Raw genomic sequence first — 13,223 nt, forward strand, 5'->3', positions numbered from 1 at the left:
TTGCAACAATTGAAGCAAGACTGCTTGTACTATTCCATCCTTATGGAAAGCAAAAGGTTTTTGAGATTGATTTTCTTCAGTTTTAGATTTAGATAATTCAGCAGTAACTTTTCAAACAGATTCAGGAATTCATCAAGTGCATTTTCATTACATGTTTCTGTTGTAGTGCTCAGTAATTTAGAGCCATTACATATAATCGACAATTAATATTTATGTTGTTAATTTTTCTTATTCAGTATAAGTATAGTGCATTTTATATGTAAAATCATATCATCTTTACAGACCCCCATAACTTATTACTTTGACAAAGTAATTGTCATAAACATAATTAGTTATTTTAATAAATATTTTAAGTGAAACTTGGAAACTGATGTTACCAAATAGCATTACTTTAAATACCAATGCCACCAAATGACAGTTTCAGTACTAATAATTTAGAGAGAGAGAGAGAGAGAGAGAGAGAGAGAGAGAGAGAGAGAGAGAGAGAGAGAGAGAGAGAGAGGTGGGAGGGAGGGAGGGAGGGAGGGAGGGAGGGGAAAAAAAGAGAGAGAATGCTAACAGAAGCAGTGGTGCATTTTGTTATTAAAACTATTTATATCTAACTTTAAAATACAATAAAAAAAGTAGTCACATTTTTCAACAGTTAAAACTGTAATAATCTGAGAAGAAGGCAAATATGTAGTCATACTTCAAATGCTTCCCCACATGTAGTCATACTTCAAATGCTTCCATAACAAAGTAAGATAAATAATGTAAATAAATTAAGCTTTACAAATGTATGTTACAGTCAATTACTGCCACAACTTTATGCAAGCTTAAAAATTTATTATAACATCTCTTAGTTCAAACTTTTGACATTCGAAACAGTAATCTAGGTAAGTACTGTTACAAAATCCACATTCAAAAAACTGCCATAAAATATAGCCAAAGAGATCTGACACCATTAACTAATGTTTTGTACCACTTATAAATCAAGGCACTAGTTTAGCAGTATACAGTCTTTTCTATTTTTTAAAAATGTTGACATAGTTTCCGTGCTACATTAAGAGTCAAGGATCAAAAAGTTTCCAAATATTACTTACCCAATATCCACAAAATGTATTGCAGTTATTAAGTACAAAACCAGAAACACACAACTATGAAATGAAAGCACTATTTTCCTGTAAATGTCCGCATTTGAAGTTACAAGTATTGGCCTTCCACTCAGGGATATAAGATGCCATAGTTCGAATAAAGTTTTGCACTTTACTTTCAATAACCATTGTGAGCAACTGGTAGAAAAAGTATTACACTATCACACAAATGCTGAGACTATGTATTTGTTGACAGCACCCCTGCCAACAAAGTTTGATTTGAGTCGTCTTCCTCGTCTACATGTCTGTCTGCATGTCCAACATCAGCCACAACATCTAGCACTGTAACAGAGCCTTCAATTGGTGAATGTGAAGCACTACACACATCAGTGAGATTCTGTGAAGAGCCATTTGGTGTGTCACTCCTTCCATTTATGTCGATGATGGGTGGACTACGAACTCGGCGACGACCAGTACCGTCATTCTCATCCTCTTTGTTAGCCCTGAAAACAACAACAAATATTTCAAGGTAATAAACAATGCTGAGGTTATTCAAAACTCTTTAAAGTAACATGAGACTACAAAACAAAGATCAGCAATTTTAATCTCTTTTTAAGTGATGTGACAACTGAAAAGTTGCTGCAAATTTCCAAAATATTGATTTTAAGGATAAAAAGTTCCACTTAAAAATATTTTTCACAAAATAACAAAGCTCATTTGCAAAGTCTTTCTATTAAGGAAATTGTAGTTTCAAAAACAGACTTATTTTTAAAACAGACTTATAAAAATACACTTATAAAAATAGACACACATTTTTATAGCATTGAACAATATGGACATGTAGTAGAAACAAAAACTGAACAATTAATACTATTAATTTCATTTGAATGAAACCAGTTTCATGTATCTTCAGTGACAAAATATTTAGATACATGTGCATGCCAAGTAAGGAGGGGTTCCCGCAGTTCAATAGAAGATCCTTTGAAAAATCTCAGTGACCTGCGCCACAAAAAATTCTGCTGGAATATGTCAACAGGACACTGCATATTGGAGGGTGGCAATACTGCCATCTGAGTACTGAGCAGGATAAAATTGTATACAGTGGCACTCCACTGGCATTGCCCCAAACAAGTAGATTACAGTTGGACACTCAATAATAACATAGTCCTTGATGGGGTAATGATAAAGCCTGATGCACAGGTGGTATTTTCAATAAAGCTACATGTGACCCCGGGTCGTTCTAAATGGCAAGCACCTCAGGGAGCTCAGCATTCATTTGCTGGTTATGGGCTTGGGGAAACTGGGTTTCCTGAGCTGGTGACTGGTGAGTGTCACCAATCCTCTGTAACCGTAAGCTCAGGGCACACTGCAGCAACCACCGTGTGGCGCAACGTTGTGTGTCACAACGAATGGGGATTCTGGTTTGACTGCGTGGATCACAAGGATGGTGCAAACCTCTACGCTAAAATGCTCAATGGCTGTTGAGTCTGAACATTGTGACCTTCAGTTCTCTGACACTACCTGAATATATTATGGCAGAGTTCCTCCAACTTAGGTTCAGCCTTATATACCTAACCCGAGTTGTGGAGGTGAACAGACTTATGGAATATGTGGAAAGCCAGCCCAAGACTATGGCACTGGCACTCTCCAGCAATGTGCATCAATGGCTCTGAGAGCCACCCAGTCTGGAGCCAAGACTGCCCAACTTTTGCTGAAGAATTATGGAAATAAAACAGACCATGTGGAACAAAAAAAAGGAGAATACAACACAAGGAAACCCTGTCCCCAAGGTAACCACTTCAACACAGATGGTGTCGAGTGAACCTTTATCAGCTGTTGGTGCCTGTACTTGCAAGTATACATGCCAAAGTAAGGCAGCTACAACACAAGAGAAAGGCAACACTTTCACTGTGAGCATAGAGAAGGCAACCCAAAAGAATACTGCCTCTCAGCTTCCCCTTTTCCCACAACCCTCAAAGGGTAAAAGGGCGCGAAATAGCCACAACATTTGATTCAGAAGCTGTCCCAGGTGCTGTCAGATGTCACTCTGTCACATCTCACTGATGAGGAGAACATCCTGGAATTACATACTTGATGAACAGATCCTAACAGCCCCTCCACTCCTTCTGACTCGTGCAAGTGTCTTACCATCCTGACACAAATATATAGGTAAATTAAAACCACACAACTGAAATGGCTCCCATGCTCCAATGGAATACGAATGGATGGAGGACCCATCTGAAGGAACTTAGATTCCTCCTCCAGGACAGATCTATCTGCCAATGTCTTCAAGAGTGGCATTTTAAAGCTACCGACATCCCTGCACTTGGTGGATATCACCTCCACAGGAATGTTTATCTTACTGTGATAGAGTGAAAGGTGGGGTAACTATGCTCATCAAGGACACATTCCACTCCTCACATGTGCCTTTAACTACAACGCATAAGCAGTTGCTGTTAGGATAATAGCCCATGCTAATGTCACGGTGTGCTCTGTGCACCTCCCATCCCATGAGAAAATTGACAGTGAGATCCTCATGCAGCTTATTGCTGAACTGCCCCATCTCTCTATTATTTTAATAGACTCTAATGTGCACAGTGCACTATGAGGATCCAACATCACTTGCCCCAGTAGTTGGATTTTCAAGGATCTCTCACAAACTGCATACATCATATTCATGAACGTGGGTCATGCTACGCACTTCAGCACCACTACAGGTTCATCTAAAACAACAGACCTCTCTCTCTGTTTGCCCGACCTTACCAATACCACTAAGTGGAAAGTGGACAACCTTGAGGGCAGCAACCACTTCCCCATCTGCCAGATGGAGCAGATCAAAAAAGGAAGCAGCCGAGATGGCTCTTAAGAAAGGCTAAATGGATGGTATACAAGCAGTTAGCTATTTTCGATCACTAAGGAGGTGACCAGCACAGGATCACATTACAGCTGTGATTCATCAAGCCATTGATGTCCCTCCCCAGGAAACATGTAACACATAGAAGGCAGTCTGTCCCTTGGTGGAATGGTGAATGTTGTTCTGCCATCAGGGGCAGGAGAACAGCTGTGCTAAGATTCAATCAGTGCCCTCTAGATGCAAATCTTGCAACCTTTCAAGTGGTGAGGGCAAAGGCATGGAAAATAATTTGTGAGAGCAAGCAGAGGTCTTGTAACAAGTTCCTGAACTCCATCAATAGGCCCACACCTGCAAGTCAAGTATGGGAAGCCATTAGGAGCACTTCAGGCAAAACTAACAACTGTCCTAGCAGCTGTCATTATGAGGACACACAGCAGAGCGTTGGTTTTGATTTACATTCCACTAACATGGAGGAATACAAACAGACTCCCTCTCTTTGGGAGATGGATTCTGCACTATCAGTATCTCATGGTACTGTGCCTGATCACAACATAATAATGTACAGTATACTGAAACAACTGAAGCCGTAGCAAAGGAGGTCCTCCTCCAGCTCTTTAACGCAATTGGGATGACAGGCGACTTTCCCAACTCGTGGAAAGAATCTATTTTAATCTCGACTTTAAACCAGGGAATAATCAGACTAAACCCATTCGTTTTTAAGAAGTCATAAAAACTGAGTGACTTTGACCTACTTCTTGAGTTACATAACTATCTCAAATCAAGCAAGGGTGTGGTCACATACACAAGCTCTGTAGGAAGGACAATGGAGTGTATGATCAATCACCACTGAGTGTGAGTTCTTGAAACCAGGTCAGTCCTCAGTTGCTCCCACTGTGGGTTCAGGTGGTTTTGCTACACAGTCAATAGCCCGACCTTGATCGAAGTGGCGATTCAACAAGGTTTCCTCCATAAGCAACACCTTGTTGGTGTATTCTTCGATTTGGACAAGGCCTATGGTACTGCCTGAAAGCATAAAATTTTTTTATAGCTCTATGAGCTGGTTTTTCCATGCATGTCTTCCCACATTCATACAGTCCTTCCTATCAGATGGATACACTACTGGCCATTAAAATTGCTACACCACAAAGACGACGTGCTACAGACGCGAAATTTAACCGACAGGAAGAAGATGCTGTGATACTCAAATGATTATCTTTTCAGAGCATTCACACAAGGTAGGCACCGGTGGCGACACCTACAACGTGCTGACATGAGGAAAGTTGCCTGGTGAAACGTTGTTGTGATGCCTCGTGTAAGGAGGAGAAATACGTACCATCACGTTTCCGACTTTGATAAAGGTCGGATTGTAGCCTATCACAATTGCGGTTTATCGTATCGCGACATTGCTGCTTGTGTTGGTCGAGATCCAATGACTGTTAGCAGAATATGGAATCGGTGGGTTCAGGAGGGTAATACGGAACACCGTGATGGATCCTAATGGCCTCGTATCACTAGCAGTCGAGATGACAGGCATCTTATCCGCATGGCTGTAACGGATCGTGCAGCCATGTCTCGATCCCTGAGTCAACAGATGGGGACATTTGTAAGACAACAACCATCTGCACAAACAGTTCGACGACGTTTGCAGCAGCATGGACTGTCAGCTCTGAGACCATGGCTGCGGTTACCCTTGATGCTGCATCACAGACAGGAGCGCCTGCGATGGTGAGCTCAATGACGAACCTGGGTGCACGAATGACAAAACTTCAAATTTTCGGATGAATCCAGGTTCTGTTTACAGCATCATGATGGTCGCATCTGTGTTTGGTGACACCGCGGTGAACGCACATTGGAAGCGTATATTCATCATCGCCATACTGGCGTATCACCCAGCGTGATGGTATGGGGTACCATTGGTTACACGTCTCGGTCACCTCTTGTTCGCATTGACGGCACTTTGAACACTGGACTTTACATTTCAGATGTGTTACGACCCGTGGCTCTACCCTTCATTTGATCCCTGAGAAACCCTACATTTCAGCAGGATAATGCATGACCACATGTTGCAGGCCCTGTACGGGCCTTTCTGGATACAGAAAATGTTCGACTGCTGCCCTGGCCAGCACTTTCTCCATATCTTTCACCAACTGAAAATGTCTGGTCAATGGCGGCCGAGCAACTGGCTAGTCACAATACGCCAGTCACTAATTTTGATGAACTGTGGTATCGTGTTGAAGCTGCATGGGCAGAGCTGTACCTGTATAAGCCATCCAAGCTCTGTTTGACTCAATGCCCAGGCATATCAAGGCCGTTATTACTGCAAGAGGTGGTTGTTCTGGGTACTGATTTCTCAGGATCTATGCATCCAAACTGCGTGAATATGTAATCACATGTCAGTTCTAGTATAATATATTTGTCCAATGAATACCCGTTTATCATCTGGATTTCTTCTTGGTGTAGCAATTTTAATGGCCAGTAGTGTATGTTTTGTAGTGTGTCAGGAATGGTCAGTCTGACCGTTTTGCGCAGAACGATGCCCCTCAAGGGACTGTTTGAAGAGTAATGGTGCTCACCGAAGTGATCAACAATTTGATGTCCACAGTAAGGTGTCCTGTACAATGTCCCTTCTGTACAACTTCTTCACCTTCCTCCAAGCTTGTAACACCTAATCGGCAATGGAATTTGATGATCAGGCAGCTGCGGGAGTGGTCAACACCACAGGTTTTAAATTACCTTTGGAGATAACTGTGTGCTGATTTTCATCACTCCTGCGTTCTTTTTAATTCACCTGTTTTTGATCTGGAGGAAACTGTTCTCACTTTTCAGGAAATGGTGAAATATCTGGGTTTCACTTCTGATGAGAGGCTAACATGGTTGCCACACCTTAAAGAACTGAAGCCAAGATGCCTCAAGGTTTTGCACATCCTTAAATGTGTAAGTCATACATCTTGGGGGGCCAGCAGAAGGAGGGGGGGGTGGGGTGGAGAGGGAGATGTAGCATTTAGTAATGTCTGCTTGAATATGAGCTGAAAATTCAACTTGTGGAAATGATAGGAAACAGTAATTCGGTTAGTTAAATTTTTATAATGTGTTATGTCTTTATAACAGCAGTAACTTGAATTATGGTCTTTGGAAGTAAACAGGGGGGGTGGGAAAAAAACTAAATGCAGGATGACATTAACACATGGTGGTTACACATGACGATGAGAACATAGTAAGTACTGTAACCAAGTTTCCCAGAAGCTTTGCTCATTGGAAACAAAAAAGAGTCAAAATAAGTGAACATGTGCCTTGGCTTTCTGTAGATATTTGCCGTTTCTGAGAAAACAATGGTCAAATTTAGTGCTGCGGATTCTCACTTTGGCATCCTGTGTTCTAAACTCTATTACTGTTTTCATTCCTTTAATTTTATTCATTTATTTTTCCATGTCCACAGAAGGTTACTAGAGGAATGTTTCTTATCAAGTTAGGGGATACAAGAGTGTTACACACTGAGGTGACAAAAGATATGAGAGAGAGATATGCACATATACAGATGGCAGTATTATCCCAAACACGAGGTATAAAATGGCAGTGAGCTGGTGGAGCTGTCATTTGTACTCCGATGATTCATAGGAAAATCTTTCCAATGTTATTGTGGCCACACAATGGGAATTAATGGACTTCAAATGCAGAATGGGACATTTCATTTCAGAAATCATTAGGGAATTCAATATTCCGAGACCCACAGTGTCAAGAGTGTGTCAAGAATACCAAATTCCTCCAGCATGGACAACGCTGTGGCCGACGGCCTTCACTTGGTGACTGAGAGCAACAGTGTTGGCATAGAGTTGTTAGTGCTAATGGTCAGGCATCACTGCATGAAATAACCATAGAAATCGATGTGGGGCATACAACAAACATTTCCATTAGGACAGTGTGATGAATTTGGCATTAATGGGCTACGACAGCAGACGACCAATGTGAGTGCCTTTGCTAACAGTACTTGACATCATCTGCAATGCCTCTCCTGGGCTCGTGACCATATCGATTGGATCCTACATGACTGGAAAACCATGGCCTGGTCAGACGAGTCCCGATTTCTGTTGGTATGAGCTGCTGAAAGGGTTTGAGTGTGGTGCAGATCCCACAAGCTATGGACTCAAGTTGTTCAAATGGTTCAAATGGCTCTGAGCACTACACGACTTAACTTCTGAGGTCATAAGTCGCCTAGAACTTAGAACTAGTTAAACCTAACTAACCTAAGGACATCACACACATCCATGCCAGAGGCAGGATTCAAACCTGCCACCGTAGTGGTCACTTGGCTCCAGACTGTAGTGCCTAGAACCGCACGGCCACTACGGCCGGCGGACTCAAGTTGTCAACGAGGCACTATGCAGCTGGTGGTGGCTCCATAATGGTGTGGACTGTGTTTACATGTAATGGATTGGGTCCTCTGGTACAACTGAACTGATCATTGACTGGAAATGATTCTGTTCGGCTACTTGGAGACCATCTGCAGCCATTCGTGAACTTGATGACGATGCACCAAGTCACCGGGCCACAATTTTTCATGACTGATTTGAAGAACATTCCAGACAATTACTTGTTTTCACCAGATCTTCCAACACGAACTCCACTGAACATTTATGAGACATGATTGAGAAGAAAGTTCATGCACAAATCCTGCACTGTCAACACTTTCGCAATTAGTACAGCTACAGAGGTAGAATAGCTGAAAATACACTGAGCTGTGATATTAGGAGGTATCCCATTACTCTTGTTACCTCAGTGCATTAATTATAAAATTACCACTAGATTCCACATCATACATTTACTATATAATGTGTGTGTGTGTGTGTGTGTGTGTGTGTGTGTGTGTGTGTGTGTGTGTGTGTGTGTGTGTGTGTGTGTGGTATTTTCAAGGGTTACAGTCTTTTAAATTTTAACAACATTCAAAAGCTAGGAAGTCCAAAGAACATGAGCAGCTCCCGTAGGCATGTTTGCCACAGACACATTTCTTTGTGTGTAACTCACTCGAGAAAGAAACATCATTACCACCGGTGAAGATTTCACTCTTTAGTCATTGTCAACAATTTTGCGACAAATCATGCATAATGGATCACTTTTAACGAAAACTGGCACTTGCAACTGATTATAAATCAAGATACATTACAGGAATTTCACCAAACAAACTTCCACATAATTTTCTCATTCATTTATTGTTTTTATTTACTTTTTTAAAAATTCATTCACCATACACACAATTAGTAGACAAATAGGGATAACTATTTCAATATACATTCGAAAACATATGAGACGTAATCTTCTACAGACATGGGTAGATAAATAAAAGACAAAAATGAAAGCAATAATCAGGTTTTGAACACAAGCTGCAAACGTGTGAAGCTGTGATGCTAGCCACTGCGCCACCCCTCAGCTGAACATTTAAGCTGCTAAAATGCACATGAAGTACCCAGAAAACTTTGACCATCATTTTCTCAGAAATGGTCGATTATCTACGGATAAGCAAAATACGTGTGCTTATTTTGACTCCTCTTCCACTGAGTGAAGTTTCTGAGGAATCAGGTTATGATACTTACTGTGTTCTCCTCATGCGTGTAAATAAAATTTTATGAAAGGGTGAACAATGCAAGTATCACAAGATATAGTTCTCTCATGCAACTGCAAATTAGATTTAAGTACATAACAAACTATAAAATTAAAGCACTACTGGAAGGATCCAGCATCACCAGCTACTTATCCTTGCACGTACATGCACACAGACCTTAGGTAACAAAGGTTTCAAACATAAAGAGTGAAATGAATCAAATAACTGGCTATGAGTACCACACATTTAAAAACAACCAAAGACTCAAAAGATAGAACAGATAGTCTCGAAGAATAAAATAGACTTAATTTACTGTATTACATTCAATATAATCAATGACAAACAAATTTCCAGTCTTGAATTTCACAAGTAAAGTAGTTCAAATTTATTTTCAATAAATCTTTCAAATGCACACTGAAGAGCCAAGGAAACTGGTACACCTGCCTAATATTGTGTAGGGAACCCGTGAGCATGCAGAAGTACTGCAACACAATGTGGCATGGACTCTACTAATGTCCGAAGTAGGGCTGGTGGGAATTGACACATTAATCCTGCAGGTCTGTCTGTAAATCCTGCCAATAATGATCATGTATGGGGAGTTTTGTGGCCAGCAGAAGTGCTTAAACTCAGAAGAGTGTCCCTGGAACCACTCTGTAGCATTTCTGGACGTGTGGGGTGTCACATTGTCCTGCTGGAAATGCCCAAATCTGTCCGGATTCTGTCTGGATTCAGGTGATCAGACAGGATGCTTAAATACATATCACCTGTCAGAGTCTTATTTAAATGTATCGGGAGTCCCACATTACTTCAACTGCACACGTTCCACACCATTATAGAGCCTCCACCAGTTTGAACAGTCCCCTGCTGATATGCAGGATCCATGGATTCATGAGGTTGTCACCATACCCGCACATATCCATCCACTCGATACAATTTGAAATGAGGCAACACGTTTCCAGTCATCAACAGTCCAATGTCAGTGTTCAGGGACCCTGGCGAAGAGTAAAGCTTTGTGTCGTGCAGTCAGCAAGGGTTCACGATTGGGCCTTCGGCTGCAAAGTCCATACTGATGATGTTTCATTGAATGGTTCGCACTCAGACACTTGCTGATGGCCCAGCATTGAAATCTTAAAATCTGCAGCAATTTGCGGAAGGGTTGCACATCTGTGATGTTGAACGATTCTCTTCAGTCGTCGTTGGTCCCATCTTGCAGGATCTTTTCCTGGCCACAATGATGTCAGAGATTTGATGTCTTACCGGATTCCTGATATTCATGATAAACTTGTGAAATGGTCCTACGGGAAAACTCCCGTTTCATTGCTTACCTCGGAGATGCTGTGTCCCTTCGCTTGTGCACCGACTATAATACCACGTTCAAACTCGCTTAAATCATGACTACCTGCCATTGTTTGCAGCAGTAACCGATCTAACAACTATGCCAGACACTTGTCTTATAAAAGGATTGCTGACCACAGCTCCGTATTCTGCCTGTTTACACAGCTCCGTATTTGAAAACACATGCCTATACCAGTTTCTTTAGCGCTTCAGTGTATGTACCATCATTTCAGATTTAGGATCCAGCACATTACCCAGAGTTGCTCTATTTTTACAGTAAAAATAAAAAAAACTGTCCTCAAGTGAATGCTGACTGGTTTGACACCACAGTGCTTCACTAGGCTTATGCCTGAAAACCACAGCAGTTATTTATCGACCTTCAGAAGGTTACACTGTAACATATGGACTCGAGGTTAATTTTTCTTGATGCAGCTAGTAGTTGGTGTGTACCAAATGAGAGTATAACGTAACACATTGTACCTGGCCATGGACGACTACAGAACTGAAATTAGTTTCTCACCGACTACATTCTGAAAATGCTGTCTTCAATTTGTATGTTTTTGTTTTGATTTTGGACTGTCATTAGCAGCCACAAATGAGATGACCCCACCCCAATATCCTCTCAAAACCAAGGATGCCTCAAACTGACCTCCTAACATTCACAGCATCCTTGCCAAACCCTTTTATGTTCCCATACCACCATCCCATAAGAATCCTAACACTAAAACAGATTCTGCTCTAAAACACACCCCATACAGCATTAAAGGCAGGGCTACATGTTAAGTCATTCACATGATTTACCAACTGACAAGCTGAAGTGTTCATTGCTAGGGAGGCTACATATTCATGACTAGAGACTGGATTTTTATGTAGTACCAACACGCAATTTTTTTACATATTCATATAATGAAAGTGGGTCAAATATGTAATAAAAATATAATATAATATATAAATATGTAATGTAAAACAACATCTGAATTGTACCACAGTCTACTAGCACAATCTGAGTATGCACTTGAACAAACCAAAAACCACGAAGAGTACATTAAAAAGGAGCAATATTCACATTACTTAATTTTTTTTTTATTTTCAATGTCCAATACAAGCACATTATTTTCTGACGTGTTTGTTTACTAAAATGTCCATCCTCACTGAAATTAAGATGACCTACTTCACCCTTCATTTTTAAGCACACTGAACAACTAGGTACTTCTCCAAACTCTCTGTAATCATAGAATGTCACCAATTGAAAGAATGTTTTTGTAGGAGGAAAATGAACTTTCCAAATCACAGGACAGTGATGGTGTCAATTTAGGACATGAAATATTACTGAACAGATGACCACTCTTCTCCCCGCTGAAGATACTGCAGATAGTAGACTGCATTCCTTGCCAAAACAACGTCTAACTTATTAACTACATTCTGCTCCACATTATCTTTAATGTCAGTCAGCTTACACTGGATATTCTAAATAATTTCTAATGATTTAAGCAAAGCCAACCCGATACAATTTATTCTTTAGACTGCTGACAAGGAATCCGAGCTACGGATGTACACCAGAGCTTTTAGATTTTAGCTTCAGTGAAAACATTTTATGGCACTGGTACTGAAACTGAAGACTCTCTCAGAAAAGAATCAATCACAGCTGGGTAACATTCATTATAAAAAATGACAGCTTTAATACATGTACCCAATCTCATTAGGATAGGCTTATGTGACAACACTGGATTTTGTAGCAGTAGTGCTTTGACACACTCTCTCTAGGCTTATAAAATCATTTTTGTTTATTTCTGGGTAGCTGATTAACATTTCTTCAGTGATATGTTTCAGTGCGTGGTACAGACAGCTGAATTCTATTAAAAGCTCATAGAACATATATAGGGCAGTTGTCGCCATCAAGCAAACGATCACAGCATCTGAACACGTAACAACAAGAACATTTTCTTCTTGAAATCCCTCAATCACAGCAATTTTAGACTGCCATTAGCAAAACAAGTCACTGTTGTATAATTAGGATTTTTCAAACACTTTGTTGGAAAACAGTAATGGCTCTGAGGGTTCTCCAGCATCGAGTATGCCAACAACGAGATTGCTAAGTGAATGTCCACATTTTTCATCAACGCCTATCCGTATGTGATGGTTACTTGTACAGCACTGCTTCCTGGTACCAAAAACCTAAATAGTCTTTCCTCTATGTCAGTTCATCAATAACCTGCTGCTCACAGTACTTTTACACAAGAAGTTTGTACTAGGAAACAGCAACCATAGTGAAGGACTTATGAAAACAAATCATTTCTGGAGTTTGGCGTCTTTGTTTCTGCATCACTAACATTTGCTTCTTAGATGACTGCACAGCTTTGTTCACTGT

At 40.7% G+C, this 13,223-nt stretch overlaps 1 protein-coding gene across 1 annotated transcript in view; it reads right to left on the reverse strand.

Annotated features, from left to right (window-relative positions):
• Nucleotides 1-644: 644 nt before the first annotated feature.
• The window catches only part of LOC124721619 (constitutive coactivator of PPAR-gamma-like protein 1 homolog), a gene marked incomplete in the record, with an annotated part of 229,198 nt that continues 216,619 nt past the window's right edge, over nt 645-13,223 (reverse strand). The window contains 1 exon segment of the mRNA XM_047246678.1: nt 645-1,576. Within this exon segment, the coding sequence (XP_047102634.1) occupies nt 1,312-1,576 (265 nt within the window).

The sequence above is a fragment of the Schistocerca piceifrons genome, chromosome X, assembly GCF_021461385.2.
Source record: "Schistocerca piceifrons isolate TAMUIC-IGC-003096 chromosome X, iqSchPice1.1, whole genome shotgun sequence".
Taxonomy (NCBI): domain Eukaryota; kingdom Metazoa; phylum Arthropoda; class Insecta; order Orthoptera; family Acrididae; genus Schistocerca; species Schistocerca piceifrons.